Genomic DNA, 13,000 nt, shown 5'->3' on the forward strand with positions numbered 1-13,000 from the left:
AACACCTCTGATATGCAGCATGTATCTCTAAATGTGTTCTCTCTGAGAAGAGCTAAGGCTTCTTGGAGAGAGGGCTGATTCCAGATCTCGGGCAGCAAATGTGCAAGATGCACCTGGGACTCCTATCATGCCTGAAAACTGGACAGAGGACGAAACAGAGCTTGAGAGGCCCAGTCACCTACTCAGTGCCACACAGGAGCCAGGGCCCTGGGAATAACCAGGGTGCCTGGTCCAAGCCCCTGCAGAAGGCAGTCTCCTCTCAGGCAGGCCTCCAGGCCACAGCCCTCCCAGCTAATGTTCCAACCAGAATCAGAGCTCTCTGACCACGGTTCCTCCCTGCCACACTTAGGGGATTTTGACAACAAATCCATTTTAAGCCACTTTGGAATTGGAGAACTTTTAACATTAGCCAGCTGCACAATCGAGGCATCCCAAATTTGAAATGCACATGCTTATGTGCTGGGAAGGTTACATCCCTAAAACCTCCAAGACTATTGGTGGCCTGCCCATATTCCCTTACCCTTGTCACTTCAGTGCACAGCTGCTTGACTTACACCTCCCAGGACCTGCATTTCTTTGCATGAGGGCTTCCTCTGGCCAGGGAGACTGCTTTTCTAGAAGTACCAGAGGAATATTGCTCTGGCGCCTATGCAGTCCTCAACCAATGACTAACAGGAGGTGGTAGATAAATATCCCAACTCCCTCAACTCTAAAATGTGTGTTCTGCCCTGGCTCCCAGCAGGATCCAGCCCCAGTTACCCACAGTGCTAGCATGCTCATGAACATGCCCTTTATTGGCTTCTCCCCTTTCCCTTTCTCACTTCCCTCTGTCCCCTACAGGTAGCTTCCCAGCATTACCTCCTAAATAAACTACTTGCACCTGAACTTTTGTCTCAGTGCCTGTCCTGGGGAAACCCAAACTCTTTTCATTCTCTGAGCCTGTCTCCCATGAACATAGGGAAAGAGCCACTGTCCATGGAGAGTTGGGCCTCCCTCGGTATCACTGCAGACTAGCTAGACTCTGGCTAACTGAGTCACAGAGAACACCTTTTCTGACTCCAGATTCAATATATCGTGCATTAAGTGTTCCCCACCCGTGTAGCTCATGCTGTATCTTTTGTAGAGAGCACAGAACTCATTATAAATGTCTAGGCTTTGGGGGTGGAAAGGTCCTTGGAAAAGAATTCCTTCTGGCTTGCAGGCTCATGTATTTTTAGCTTCTTTGTTGGGCCAATAAAGGGCATCACTTCTCCTCTACCTACGAATATACTAATTAGCAAATAATAATTCTAAGTAAGTGCAGTGGAGGTGGTATGTGGGGCCTTTTGCGAGTACTTTTAAATGTTCCATTGTCACTGATGATCTCTAAATAAATTTTAAGAGACTAACCTCTGTGTAGGAAAAGAGTCTTATTAGCATATGTAACTGGGTGTCACATGCCATTTACTGTACTGCTTGACAATTTAACCAAGCCAAAGGTGTCTGTCCAAGAGGACCAGAGAGGCTCTGTGCACCATATTAGCAAGCTAACACTTTCCTCTTATATCCAGTGGCTGTGTGCAGTGTCTTCTGAATAGAAAGGTGATTTGTCACATGCTTTTTCTGACCTGCCTCTCCCACTTCGGCTCCACTTTCTTCCCTGGAATGTCAGATGCCTGCGCTCATGACACCGCATCTGTAGTTTGAGCAGGAGTGAAGGGACTCTGAAACATCATATTCACCTTTTTGAGCAGAGTTCCTTCTTTCCTCTCCATTTTCCCGCTTTCAAGGAGTTGACAGTATCAAAGGATGGTATGCATGGTCTTCCCTATAGCCAACCTCACTGCGTTCTTTGTAAATGATAAACACAGATTGGTGACATTCAGCCTTTTCCGAGTCTTGGACTTCTTTGGCTATCCATTTAGCTTTCCTGAAACACCACGTTCCTTATTTCAGGTCATCAGCATTTTTTTTCTATACTTTAACCTGTTTGCAAACTTCTAAAACTGCCAGTGTCTCTTTAAGGGGTGCAGGGCTGAGGAAGCAAGGGTTGAACCAAGCTCCTGCTCCTCCCTCTCTGATTTAAGACCAGGCATGCAAGCCTTGCAAACCGGCACAAACACATCATGACTTGGTAATGGGCAGGTCATTTTCTGTCTGGGTTGCTGGAAATCAAGCGCTTGGCCACTGTGTAAAAGCATGATAGCCCAGCTGGTAAAAGTGACCTCGGGCTTGATCTAATTATTAGACTGAACTTTGGAGATAATGTTTCTAGAGTGAAACAGTTGAATATCACTAATTTAATATTATTCAACCTAGTACCTATCTTGTTGCCTTGGTCTGTCTTTAAACTAGTGCTACTCAGTGTGTGCTCTGCTGACTGGCAGCATCAGCATCTCCAGGGCACTTGGTCTTTGCTGCCCGGGGTAAAGTGCTTCTAGAATCCTAAAATAAAAACGACCGGTTTCTTAGAGAACAGGTGAGAATGTGGTTTTGGTTTTGGTTTTGGTTTTGGTTTGAAGGACAGCCTGATTGATATGAGAGGAAGCACACAGCAAGCGAGGGAGATGAAGCGCACAGCAGCGAGGCTGTACGTTGGCATTGGAGGAGCAAGTTGCCAAGGGAAGTACAGGGACCCAAGGTCAGGAGACGTGAGGTCTGTTTTTGCCTCTGCCAAAAATCAGCTCTGTGATCTTGGGTCAGATCTTTGAACCTTGACTTCTTCATCAGTACATGAGAGGAGTGGCTTAAACAGTAGCTTTCAGTGTGTGGACTGCTCCCTGGAGCAGGACACACATTTTCACCAGCATACATACACAGAGAGACATACACACACACACACACGTGTGACAGAACCAGTAACCTCACAAAGCAGTACTTACTGCATGCACTGTGGTTTGGTATTTTCTATTTCATTGTTTTAAAAATGCTAGTCCTGACCTGCTAAATGGATTTCATGATCCACTAATGGGTCATGCCCTGTGGTTTGAAAAAACACAGAAGCCTGTAATTTCCAAGGTCCCTTCCAGCAGTAGAAGCCAGTGACTGTTAGATGCCTAAAGGAATTTTCTTAAAACAGTAGCTGAGCTGTGACAGATGGCTACGTGCTTACATTCTGGAGGAAGTGCATGGTGTAGAACATGGCAGCAGAATGACCCGAAGATAAACAAGTAAATTACAAACCGCTTCCAAGGCGAATGTGTGGTGCTGCAGCTCTGACAGCAGCTCAGAGAATTAGGGTCTCCAAGTCATTACACTGAATGCTGCCCAAACCATCCAGTACCAGAGCCTGGGGACATCTGACCTATCCGGGAGGTCACAGGCTCCCTGGTTGTAGGCAGCCTTCTTTCCAGTTTCCAGACTGTAAGACCACCCCCCTCCAACCCAAAGAATGAGCTCTACTGGTCTCATCTTGTTTACACTTCTCTCACCTAGAAGACAGGAAAACAAGAGAAGAGGAAAAAAGAAACATGGACAAGAACAAACTTTCCCCTTTTGAACTTGGACCCCAATCCTGGCCTCTCAGTCCTCTTTTGTTCCCAGTCCAGGAAAGAGAACTAATATTTAGTGAGCACTGACATGGCAAAGATGTGAGCATTTCACTGGATCCTTAGAAGCACTCTATGACGGCTCTAGGGTTCCCACTTTACAGATGCAGGTACAGAGACCCCAAGAGCTCAGCAGCTTGTTCTGGACCCACTGCTGCTGTGATGGACCCCCACCTTTCCACCCCAGAGCCCAGGGTCGCTCCCCCAGTGTGTTCTGCTATAGTTTGAATACAGAATCCTCTGGGTAGATGAGGCAGCCCCACTTAATTTTGGTCACTGGTAGAAAGCGGAGACCTCAGTGGAGCAGCACAGGACTCAGAGAGCAGAAGAGTCCAAGCCCTTGTTTGTGAACACGGGGGAACTTTTCCTGGGAAGGTTTGGTGACTTGCACAAGGGCACAGAACAGGGAATAGAACCCAGGCTTCTAGTGGTCTCTCCATACGATGTCAAACATTAAAACAACTATAATGTAGCAGTAACAACTAAACAATACCCCTAGTGTGAAGCATCATTTTGTTTTAGAGTTTGGGGAAATAATCCTATGGGAAAACAAAATTGTTCTAGATCATTTTAGTATATAAATAAATACACAGGCATGTTCTATCTGTGGATGCTGACATGTTTCAGGACACTGGAACTTGTCAGGGAGCCTGGATTTTTCTGATGCTGAGTGGTCCACACTGGATGCTTTGTCCACAGTGAGAAACAAGTCTAATTACTGTGGTTCTACAGAAAAGGAAGCCCAGCAGGGACCAGGAGCCCAGCTCTAGCATTGGGCTGCTCCACAGGCAGCAGGAGGCTTGGTGCCCCCTACCCTGCCTGCTCCTCCACGCTGCCAAGCACAGTGGGCAAGGGGCTGGTTGCCAAGGACTGAATGGCAGGCAGGGGTGAACGGTTTCACGTGGTGGAATCCCCTCTAGCTCCCTAACAGATCTGAGAACTCAGGCAGCAGCAGAAGAGACTCGGGGTAGATTTCTGTTTTGCTTACCAAGCTGATGACTGCTGATGACTGGCTTCTGCCTAGCAGGGTCGCTGGGAGCAAACCGGCAGCGTAACTGTGACACTGACAATGTCAGATGCTCATTAATACATTAATGGGCTAACACACTCCCCGCTGCTTTCTGTCACAGGGCATCAGAATGGATGGTTTGTGGAGAGATGTGTTCCTGGCAAGAAAGCTGTGTGATGGGGGAGGGAGGAGGGTGTGATGGGTGGAAGGGCAGGAAGAAAGGGTAGCGAGGTGTATTTGGGTAGATCGTCCTGTGGGCACTCTAAGAACATATTTAGAAATCTAGAAGGAAATTCTAGTCCAAGTCACTTTGCACATTTTTCTGAAATGTTCACCATATGTAGCATTCAAACTCTGATTTCAGCTGTCGCCTTCCCCCTTCTCAATTCAGGAGAGGCTGCGAGGAGGAAAGAGTAGCATGGGCAGATAGCCAGGGGCAGAGGTGGAGACTTGACAGAGAGCCTCTCCAGGAAGGGAGGCCAAGAGGAAGCATGTCACGCTCCTCCCAGGGCTAAGAAGGCTTTAAGGAGCCGGACGTTCATGAGGCCAGGAAGGGCAGCCCTGACCAAGTGCCAGCCCCGGCAGGGCAAGGGGAGAGGGGGCCGGACAGGGTGGGGCAAGATGATACTTGCCCCTGATTTTGACCCCTTCCAACAGCTCCTAAGCCCAACCCTTCTCCTGTCCTTAGAAATGGGCCCAGCCTTTCTGGCAGAGGAATGGCCACTAGTTTTCCTCAACTTCCAAGTCGGCTCATTTCAGATGAACCCAGTGACCATATCATGAATCAAGGTTTAGACAATTCCATTATCTCCAGAGTTCGACAGGGGAATGAACTAAGTTCAATCTATAAAGCCTTTTCACTGCCCTGAGGACATTTCCTACAATGGCATTTTCTTCCAGCAGTTCGATACTGTTATCTATGGTGTTGTTTGTATTTCTGGAATATGACAAATCTGCTGGGCACATTCTGAAAGATGTGCTCACTTCTTGGTTACACCTGATGCTACAGATGATACCAAGAGAAACAGTTCTGAATCCTTTATTTTGATTTTGAGAAGCATTAGACACTTTTTAGTTGGTGGACAGCCCACTCCATCTCCTACTCATCCCGCAAACAGCCTTAGTTCAGGCAAAACTGATTTCAATGTTGGTTTGGGAAAGCATAGCAGCTTGGAAGCCAGAGATGGTCTCTAATCCCAGATCCTTCACTTGCCAGGTATGTGACCTTGGAAATTTACTTACTTTCTCTGGCCTTCGGTTTCCTTAACTGTAAAATGGGGGTGATACTTTAATCTTTGGGTTGCGTGAAGATACCATGAATATAATGCACCTGGCTTTGCATGTGGTACATGAGGCTGGAGCTCTCTGCAAGGGCCTTCAGCCTTGGACAGGAGAAATAATACATCCACATAACCTTTTTCCTGCTGTAGGTTAAAAATGACACATATAGCCCTATTTCCCATTGTAACCCATGCCATTATCTGTCCCTTCCCTGGGGAGCAGTAACAAGGGAGGAGAGGACAAGTACTAGGAGGGGCAAACAGCTGACTCTCAGGAGGCAGATAAAATAGTGGGATGATGGATTAGTTTTCTGTTATTGCATAACAGAATATCACAAATTCAGCAGCTTAAAACAATACCCATTTATTATCTTGCGATGTCCATGGGTCAGGAGTCTAGGCACGGGTTAACTGGGTCCTCCGCTCAGGGTCCCACTGGGCTGCAACAGGGTTTTGGTTGGGGCTGAGTTCTTATCTGAGGCCTGGGGGCCTCTTCCAAGCTCACTGGTTGTTGGCCAAACTTAGTTCCCTGAGGTTGTAGGACTGAGGCCCTCAGCTCAGTTACTCGCCACACGGCCTCCTCTGTGGTGTGACAGTTTGCCTCTCCAGAGCCAACAGGAGAGTGTTTCTGCTGCTGCTTGTCTCTTTTTAAGGGCTGACCTGTTTAGGCTAGATACACTAAGGATAGTTATGTCCCTTTCAGTTAACTCAGAGTCCATTGAGTAAGGATCTTAAAATCTGTATTGCCATGTAACATAACTCAGAGGCGCTGCCTATGCACAAGAGGAGGGGACTATACCAGGTATGTACACAAGAGCGCAGGAATCCTGGGGGCTCGCCTGGAATTCTGCCTGTCACAGAAGGGCCCCTGGATGTGCCCAAATAAGCAGAGGAGAAACCTTTTTGCTTCTTGCTTCTTGCTTTTCTCATTATCATGAGAACAAACATCACTGGGAGTACTAACCCTGCTCTCCCGTGGCTGGGCCATGATGAAACTGTTAAATAGGGACAAAAAGGAGTGAATCAAAGATGTGGGACAGCCTCACAATGGCCATGGTGCCACCAGCTTATGATGAGTGGACTCAACTTTCATTGAACTGTTACTTAGGAATAGGAATCGATTTTTTTTAAGAAGGAAAATGGGATAGTTTTCCTTGGTAGAGTTTCATTAGTGCCTGTATGTCTGCCTCCGGGAGACACGTAGGACTAGTTAATGCTTCATGACCACAGGACAAAACTCAAAGCCAAGAGATTAAATAGTTTTCCTTCCCCTCCTGTCTAAGAGATAAACACTATTGGGGCAAGTGATGAGGGAAATGTTCACCTGCTAATGCGTGGCAGAAATACGTTACAGCTTCTCAGCAGATAAAGGAAAAGACTTCGGCTGGGGAGAGGTGAAGATTCCTAGCCCTGAAGGGTGTCATTGTGAGAGCCCGTTTCTCCCAGGAACCATCCATTACGCGGCTATCTGTGCTGGAAGTCATGTGTTAGTTTTTGCATCTGCGCATGCACAGTCTTGAGCAGCAGGAGCAGTTGAACAGCCCAGAATGCCAGCGCTGGCTTGCCCAGTGGGTACAGAATGCGTTGAGGGCATCAGCAAAGCAGTGACACCAAAAAAATTCTTTTTTCAAATAACTTGATGTTTAATACTTAATAATAAGGAAAGAGAATTTTGCGAAACCTTACATGTGTTTTATGGTATGCTGACTCGGTATCCTTTAATTTGGGATTACCTACTGTAGAAAGGTGGAGGTGGAGGAGTAGGGACTGTAATCTTTTCAGTGTTGAGGGCCTTTAGAATCTAGAGGTCTTAGACCATCCCTAGGGAGTCGCGCAACACAAAGGAGGAGTCGGCCCGAGGTGACATCTCCCAACCTATTGCTTCCAGGCCGAATTGCATCTGAACCATCTATGCCCCAAACCAGAGAACAGACGCTCCATGAGGACAAGGGCTCTTGGATTTTTTGTTGTGTGCTGTATCCCAGCACCTAGCACCATGCCTGGTACATAATAGCTACCTGGAGAACGTTCCATGGGTAGATGGATGTTTCTTCCCTTTTCAGCAGTCTTTTCCCTTCCCTCATGGAGCCTATCTCCCTTCACTCCCAGAAGATCCCAAGGCAGCATCAGATAACATTTCATGTTTCTCAGAGTTGCATAATGATAAAAAATAATCTGGGGCCACTTTCCAAATATACAGATTACCAGTTCTCTCTGTGGGAAATTCTGGTTCAGGAAGTCTAGGTTGGAGCCCAGGAATCTGTGTTTTTGACAAACACTTCTGATGAGTCTTTTTTTCAGATCAGCACTGAGATAAACAGCAGGAGCTCAACCCTTCCCCACACAAAGACTGAGGAGCCGTGGCCACTTGACCTCGTTTCTGAGGGCCTATCTAAGGTTAATACCCTGAGCAGATTGTGGTCAGTGGTGCCGAGGGAATGAGGGGCTGTAAGGGGCTTCTGGTCTATCTATCCCTAAGTCACCTGGACCCAGCCTGGCTCCTGCCTTCCTGAAGGGATGGGCCTGGCAGAGGAGGTGCTCAGAAGCCCCTCTGCTCTGAGACTAACCACTGAATTTCTTGTCCTTTTTTTCCACCAGCCCAGCTTTGTGTTCTGTCCCTTCTCTCAGCTGTCAGATGAATTTACACCCACTTCTGCTGGTTTTGGTAATGGCCTCTGCTGTGTTGGGTGGGAGTTGACCTCTGCATCCAGGGAAAGGCTGACTTTTTAGTCGATCCTGGTCACTGAACCGGAGCATTCCTCTGAGGGTGGCTAAATAAAGCCTCTGTCCTCAGTGCCCCCTCCGACTCTACACAAGAGAAACAAAGCTTGGATCCAGATATGACCCGCTCTTTCTACCTCAAGGCCTCCCACACCTCATCTGACACTTGAAGAGGCTGGCTTCTTCCTCAGTGATTCCTCTTAGACTTTCTTGGCCCCAGGATTCAGTGACCTCTGACTGGTTTGCACAACATTTATGGTTTCCAAGGACAGGGGTGAAGGTATCGAGTAACTCAAGAAAGCAAAGTTGCTGCCTTAATTCTTGGTACCATATACCTCCCCCTAAAAATACTCTTCCCTTCCCAGGAATATAGTCCTGAGATCTCTAACTGTTGGGCTAGAATTCTTTTTGGAGATTACACGCCAAAGAGGAATAAATCTAGGTCAAAGGGAGTTACTGCTCTGTAGCTGAAGGTGAGAGAATATGATAGACTATTTATGATTGTGGTCTCCAACACAATAGCCAACTATAGCTATTTAAATTTAAATTTATTTAAGTTTTTTAAAATTTAAAGGTGCTTGATAGCCAGTGTGGCTAGTGGCTACCACACTGGATAGCACAGCTAATAAAGCATTTCATCACCACAGAGATTTGAATCCGAAAGCACTATTTTAGAGGGAATGGCATCATCCCTTTGGCCCTGTCCATGTGATGTTTCTTTAGCAGCTTTGGAAATACGTCTTTGTCTCTATTGGTGGTCCTTGTGGTTACGATGCATTATTCTAGGAAAAAACACTACTAAAGATTGCCTTAGAAAGAAAAACCAAAATAAAAAATAACTGCCATAAATGCAGCACTGGGAGTGGGGGAGGGGGGTCCATTACCCAAGGGTTGCATTCATCCAGTTTCCTTTCTTCTATTCCCCTCTACAAAACTGGCCTCCCTTCTTTTCCATTTGCCTCTCTGCCTCATCTGCTGAGCGTCTTGTTCTGTGTAAGGCTTCTCAGACCAAGTGAAATGGTAAACCAGACTTCAGAAAGAACATGATCGGAGAAGAACCAAAAGCCTGCTCTGGGCACAGGAATGAACAGTTGGGCAGAATGCCCCCAAATTGCACACTGGGAAAAAGAGGAAAAGAAGCCAAAGGAGGCAATGAGACTGGGAAGGACAGGGGCTTCCTAGGCCCAGGACGGGAGTCTGGTCTGGATAGCCAACTGGGTCCCCTCTTGCCATTCCTGAGGCTGCCCACTGCCCAGGTGCTCAGGAGTTCCTCTGTGAAGTCATTTCCTGATCGGACTCCTGCTTAGTCATAGTCCGTCCACAGGAATTCGTCTGTGACTGGCCAGTGCTCTCCATCCTAGGCTCAGGGTGAACCTGAAGGAGGTGCACTGGGTGAAATGCCCTGCTGGCCTCCCTCCCCGGTCTCTTGGATGCGCTGCAAGGACTGGGCCCCTCTCCTCACCAGCACCATCTGTGGTTCCCTCCCTGAAGTGCCGGCAGCCCTGCAGTGGGTTCATGCCTGGGCTGTCCCCCTGGGGACTCGGGGAAGCCAAGTAATGCTTTGAAAGGTGGCAGGCAATGGGGTTGGTGGGCAGACGGCAGGGTAAGGTTAAACATGAGGGCCAGGGGCTACGTGTCCCAGAAAGCAGGGCAAGGGCGGGGCGGAGTTCAGGCAGGCCTCAGGGGCAGGTTGGCACAACTATAGCTCGGAGGCCCTGCAGCCAGAAGACTGGAATTGAAGCAGCCTTTTTGACTCATTCCTATGGCTTTTCTCTGCCTTCTTGGCAGGACAGCACCCCACCACCACCATCACCCCGACCCAAGCATGGCTGGCCAGGGCCTTGTCAGGTTGATGGGCACCTGAGTTCAAGAGAGTGCAAAGCGCAGGTGTGGAGGAGTTAGCTGCTCACAGGCAGGTGGTTGGTGTCCTGGGGTCTCCCATCCCTTAGCTTGGGGGCACAGGTTGTCCGTATCCGGATTGTAAACTTCAAACCTTCCAGCCTTGAGTGAGTTCCTAATGTGGAAGCAGTAGTCTGGGCTCCACTCCACCAGCCTCCACCCCGGTCGCCTCCCTACCGCAGAGTCAGCCAAATGCACAACTGCAAGCTACAGACTTATAACGCCCCCTTTCCTTCTCTGTCTCACAGCCGTCTCCAACTTGGACATCGAGAGTAAGCTGAGCGTGTACTACCGCGCCCCGTGGCTGCAGCAGAGAAACATCTTCCTCCCGGCCACGAGGCCGCCCTGCGTGGAGGAGCTACACCGCCACGCCCGGCAGAGCCTGCAGGCCCTGCGCAGAGGTGACTGACCCCGTGCTTGGGGGCTTTTCAGGGAGGGAACTTGGAGCTTGTCCCATCCTGGGGTTGTTCTCTGTTGCATCAGCCCGACACCTCCCCTCGTTATAGCGAGTACTTTGAAACAATCCCTTTTCTACCCTGTAGTGAAACTGCTGGTAATATGACCTGCTTTACACATAATTTAAAATAGCATTATGTTCTGAATATGATCGTGAAGAGAATTTAAAAGGGAAATTATTTAGAATAACAGTAGTATTTGCAATATCCAGATGCTTGGGCACAACTGCACAAGAAGACACAATGAAGCAATCAGATATTTGTACCTATCAAAAGTAGGCTTGGATTAACAAAAGATAATGTGAAGCCATCCTGACCAAAAAATATAGGGACATGAAGGGGTCGAGGGGCAGGAGGACACAGCCATAAACTGGTGCATTCAGTAGGATAAACATGAGCAAAAAAACCACCCTTTGGAATATAATTAAAAGAGAATTAGTTTGGCTCTGAAATAGGTTCTAGGCTTTTCCCTTACAGGAGATTGTGGTGGGACACTTGTGGGGCCTGGGGCACTGTTTCATTGCATCATAGGATGACTGTCACCCTTGGTTTCTGTCCCATCACTGAACACCCAGAATCCCCAGGGAGCTTCTCTGTTCCTGAGAACCAGTGATCTGATAGCTTCTACAGCAGAGCACATGGAGGCCTAGAGAGGTGGGAAAGCCTGTTTAGGGTCACATACAACCGGTTAGGTGCAGTGCTAGGGCCCAGACCCCAGCCAGAGTAGGAGCTCTTTCCCCCCTCACCATACACTGAGCCCTAGGGAAATCAATATTTCTTTCTCTCACAGTCCTCAGAAAGCCAGAGATAGCCGCATAGTGGTCAAGGAAGAAGATACCACCTTTTCTTACACTCATTACTTTTCAGTGCCTTAAATCCATTCTAATTAAGATGAGGAGATTAGAAACTGCCATCATCCTTTTAGAGCCCCCTAAATTGGGTCCCCGAAGTTGGCATGCCAGCTTTATTCGGGCTTTAGATTTTTGCTGTGGAGACAGATGGTGTCTATATAGTCAATGTCTTTGTTCCAAACTCCCTATGCTCCTTTAAGGAATGGTATTTTGTGAAGGTATTAAAATTCAAACAATATATTTTCATGTCCCTATCAAGATAGAGAAAATGACAGATGTTTTCGGCTTATTTCCTTTCACCTGTGTACTGCTTCTCCCTTTCCTCCGACCTCTAGTTTTTTCACCCTTTAATGAAGAAAGCCAACCTAATGCAATTTTATCTAAAACCTCCCCTTGGTTCTTAGTGACAGATATGGGAACACATAATGACAATGAAGAGTGGTGACCAGTATCCTCTAGAAGTACTCCTGGTATCTTAACTATTCACGTTGATTTTATAGTTCACCAAAAAGTTCTTTGCCAAATTTTAGTGCAGGTCCCCTTCCAGAACTCTTCCTTAAGGCTTGGGCCCCTCCTTTACAGCCTGGATTGGGCGCCCTTCCCATAATATCCTATGCATCTTCCCATTGTGCCGCTTACAAACTTATATCATAACCACTTATGGGCCTGTCTTCCACCACTAATCCATGAGCGTCTCAAGATCAAGGATGATATTAATTTTTTTATTCAAAGCACTTAGCGTGGACCTGACATATAGTGGGTCCTCCAGGAATGTTTGGGCAACTGAACCAGTCTGTTGAAAACTGGTTGAGCGTTGAGAACATAGAATGATGACAGGAATCTGGTCAGTCTCACTAAATGGTTTACCTGATCCATCATCAGAGAGCTTGAGTAACGTTAGCCCTTTAGACATGATTATTTTTATCCCTTTATTATTCATTAGTCATCTCTGATTAGATTCTTCCAGATTCAACAAGATAATATTAAGGTGCTCGTAAGTGCTCACATTTCACTGCATTGTCAGGCTTGGACTGAACGGCGGAACTGAGGAGCAGCAAGTGCCAATATCCATTTTCTCAGAACTTCCTCCCGAGGGCTGAGAGAGGAATATGGGGCCGCCTGGGGGCTGGAAGGAAGACTGTGGAGCTGCATCTTGCTCTCCACAGACTGGCTTGCTTTGAGGTTGTCTCAATAGCAAATCTTGGGTGTAGTAGTTTTAATAGCACTGCAGAGAGCCATAAACAGGAATTACAGGCAT

The 13,000-nt window shown here is 47.5% G+C and overlaps 1 protein-coding gene across 2 annotated transcripts in view; it reads left to right on the forward strand.

Moving 5' to 3' along the window:
* Positions 1–13,000, forward strand: part of NHS (NHS actin remodeling regulator) — a 327,408-nt gene that overhangs the window by 269,435 nt on the left and 44,973 nt on the right. For both annotated transcript variants that reach the window (XM_073227362.1, XM_037020552.2), the window contains one exon: positions 10,685–10,837. In XM_073227362.1, coding sequence (XP_073083463.1) covers positions 10,685–10,837 — 153 coding nt within the window. The remainder of the gene's footprint in view (positions 1–10,684; positions 10,838–13,000) is intronic.

Source organism: Manis javanica, chromosome X (assembly GCF_040802235.1).
Source record: "Manis javanica isolate MJ-LG chromosome X, MJ_LKY, whole genome shotgun sequence".
Classification (NCBI taxonomy): domain Eukaryota; kingdom Metazoa; phylum Chordata; class Mammalia; order Pholidota; family Manidae; genus Manis; species Manis javanica.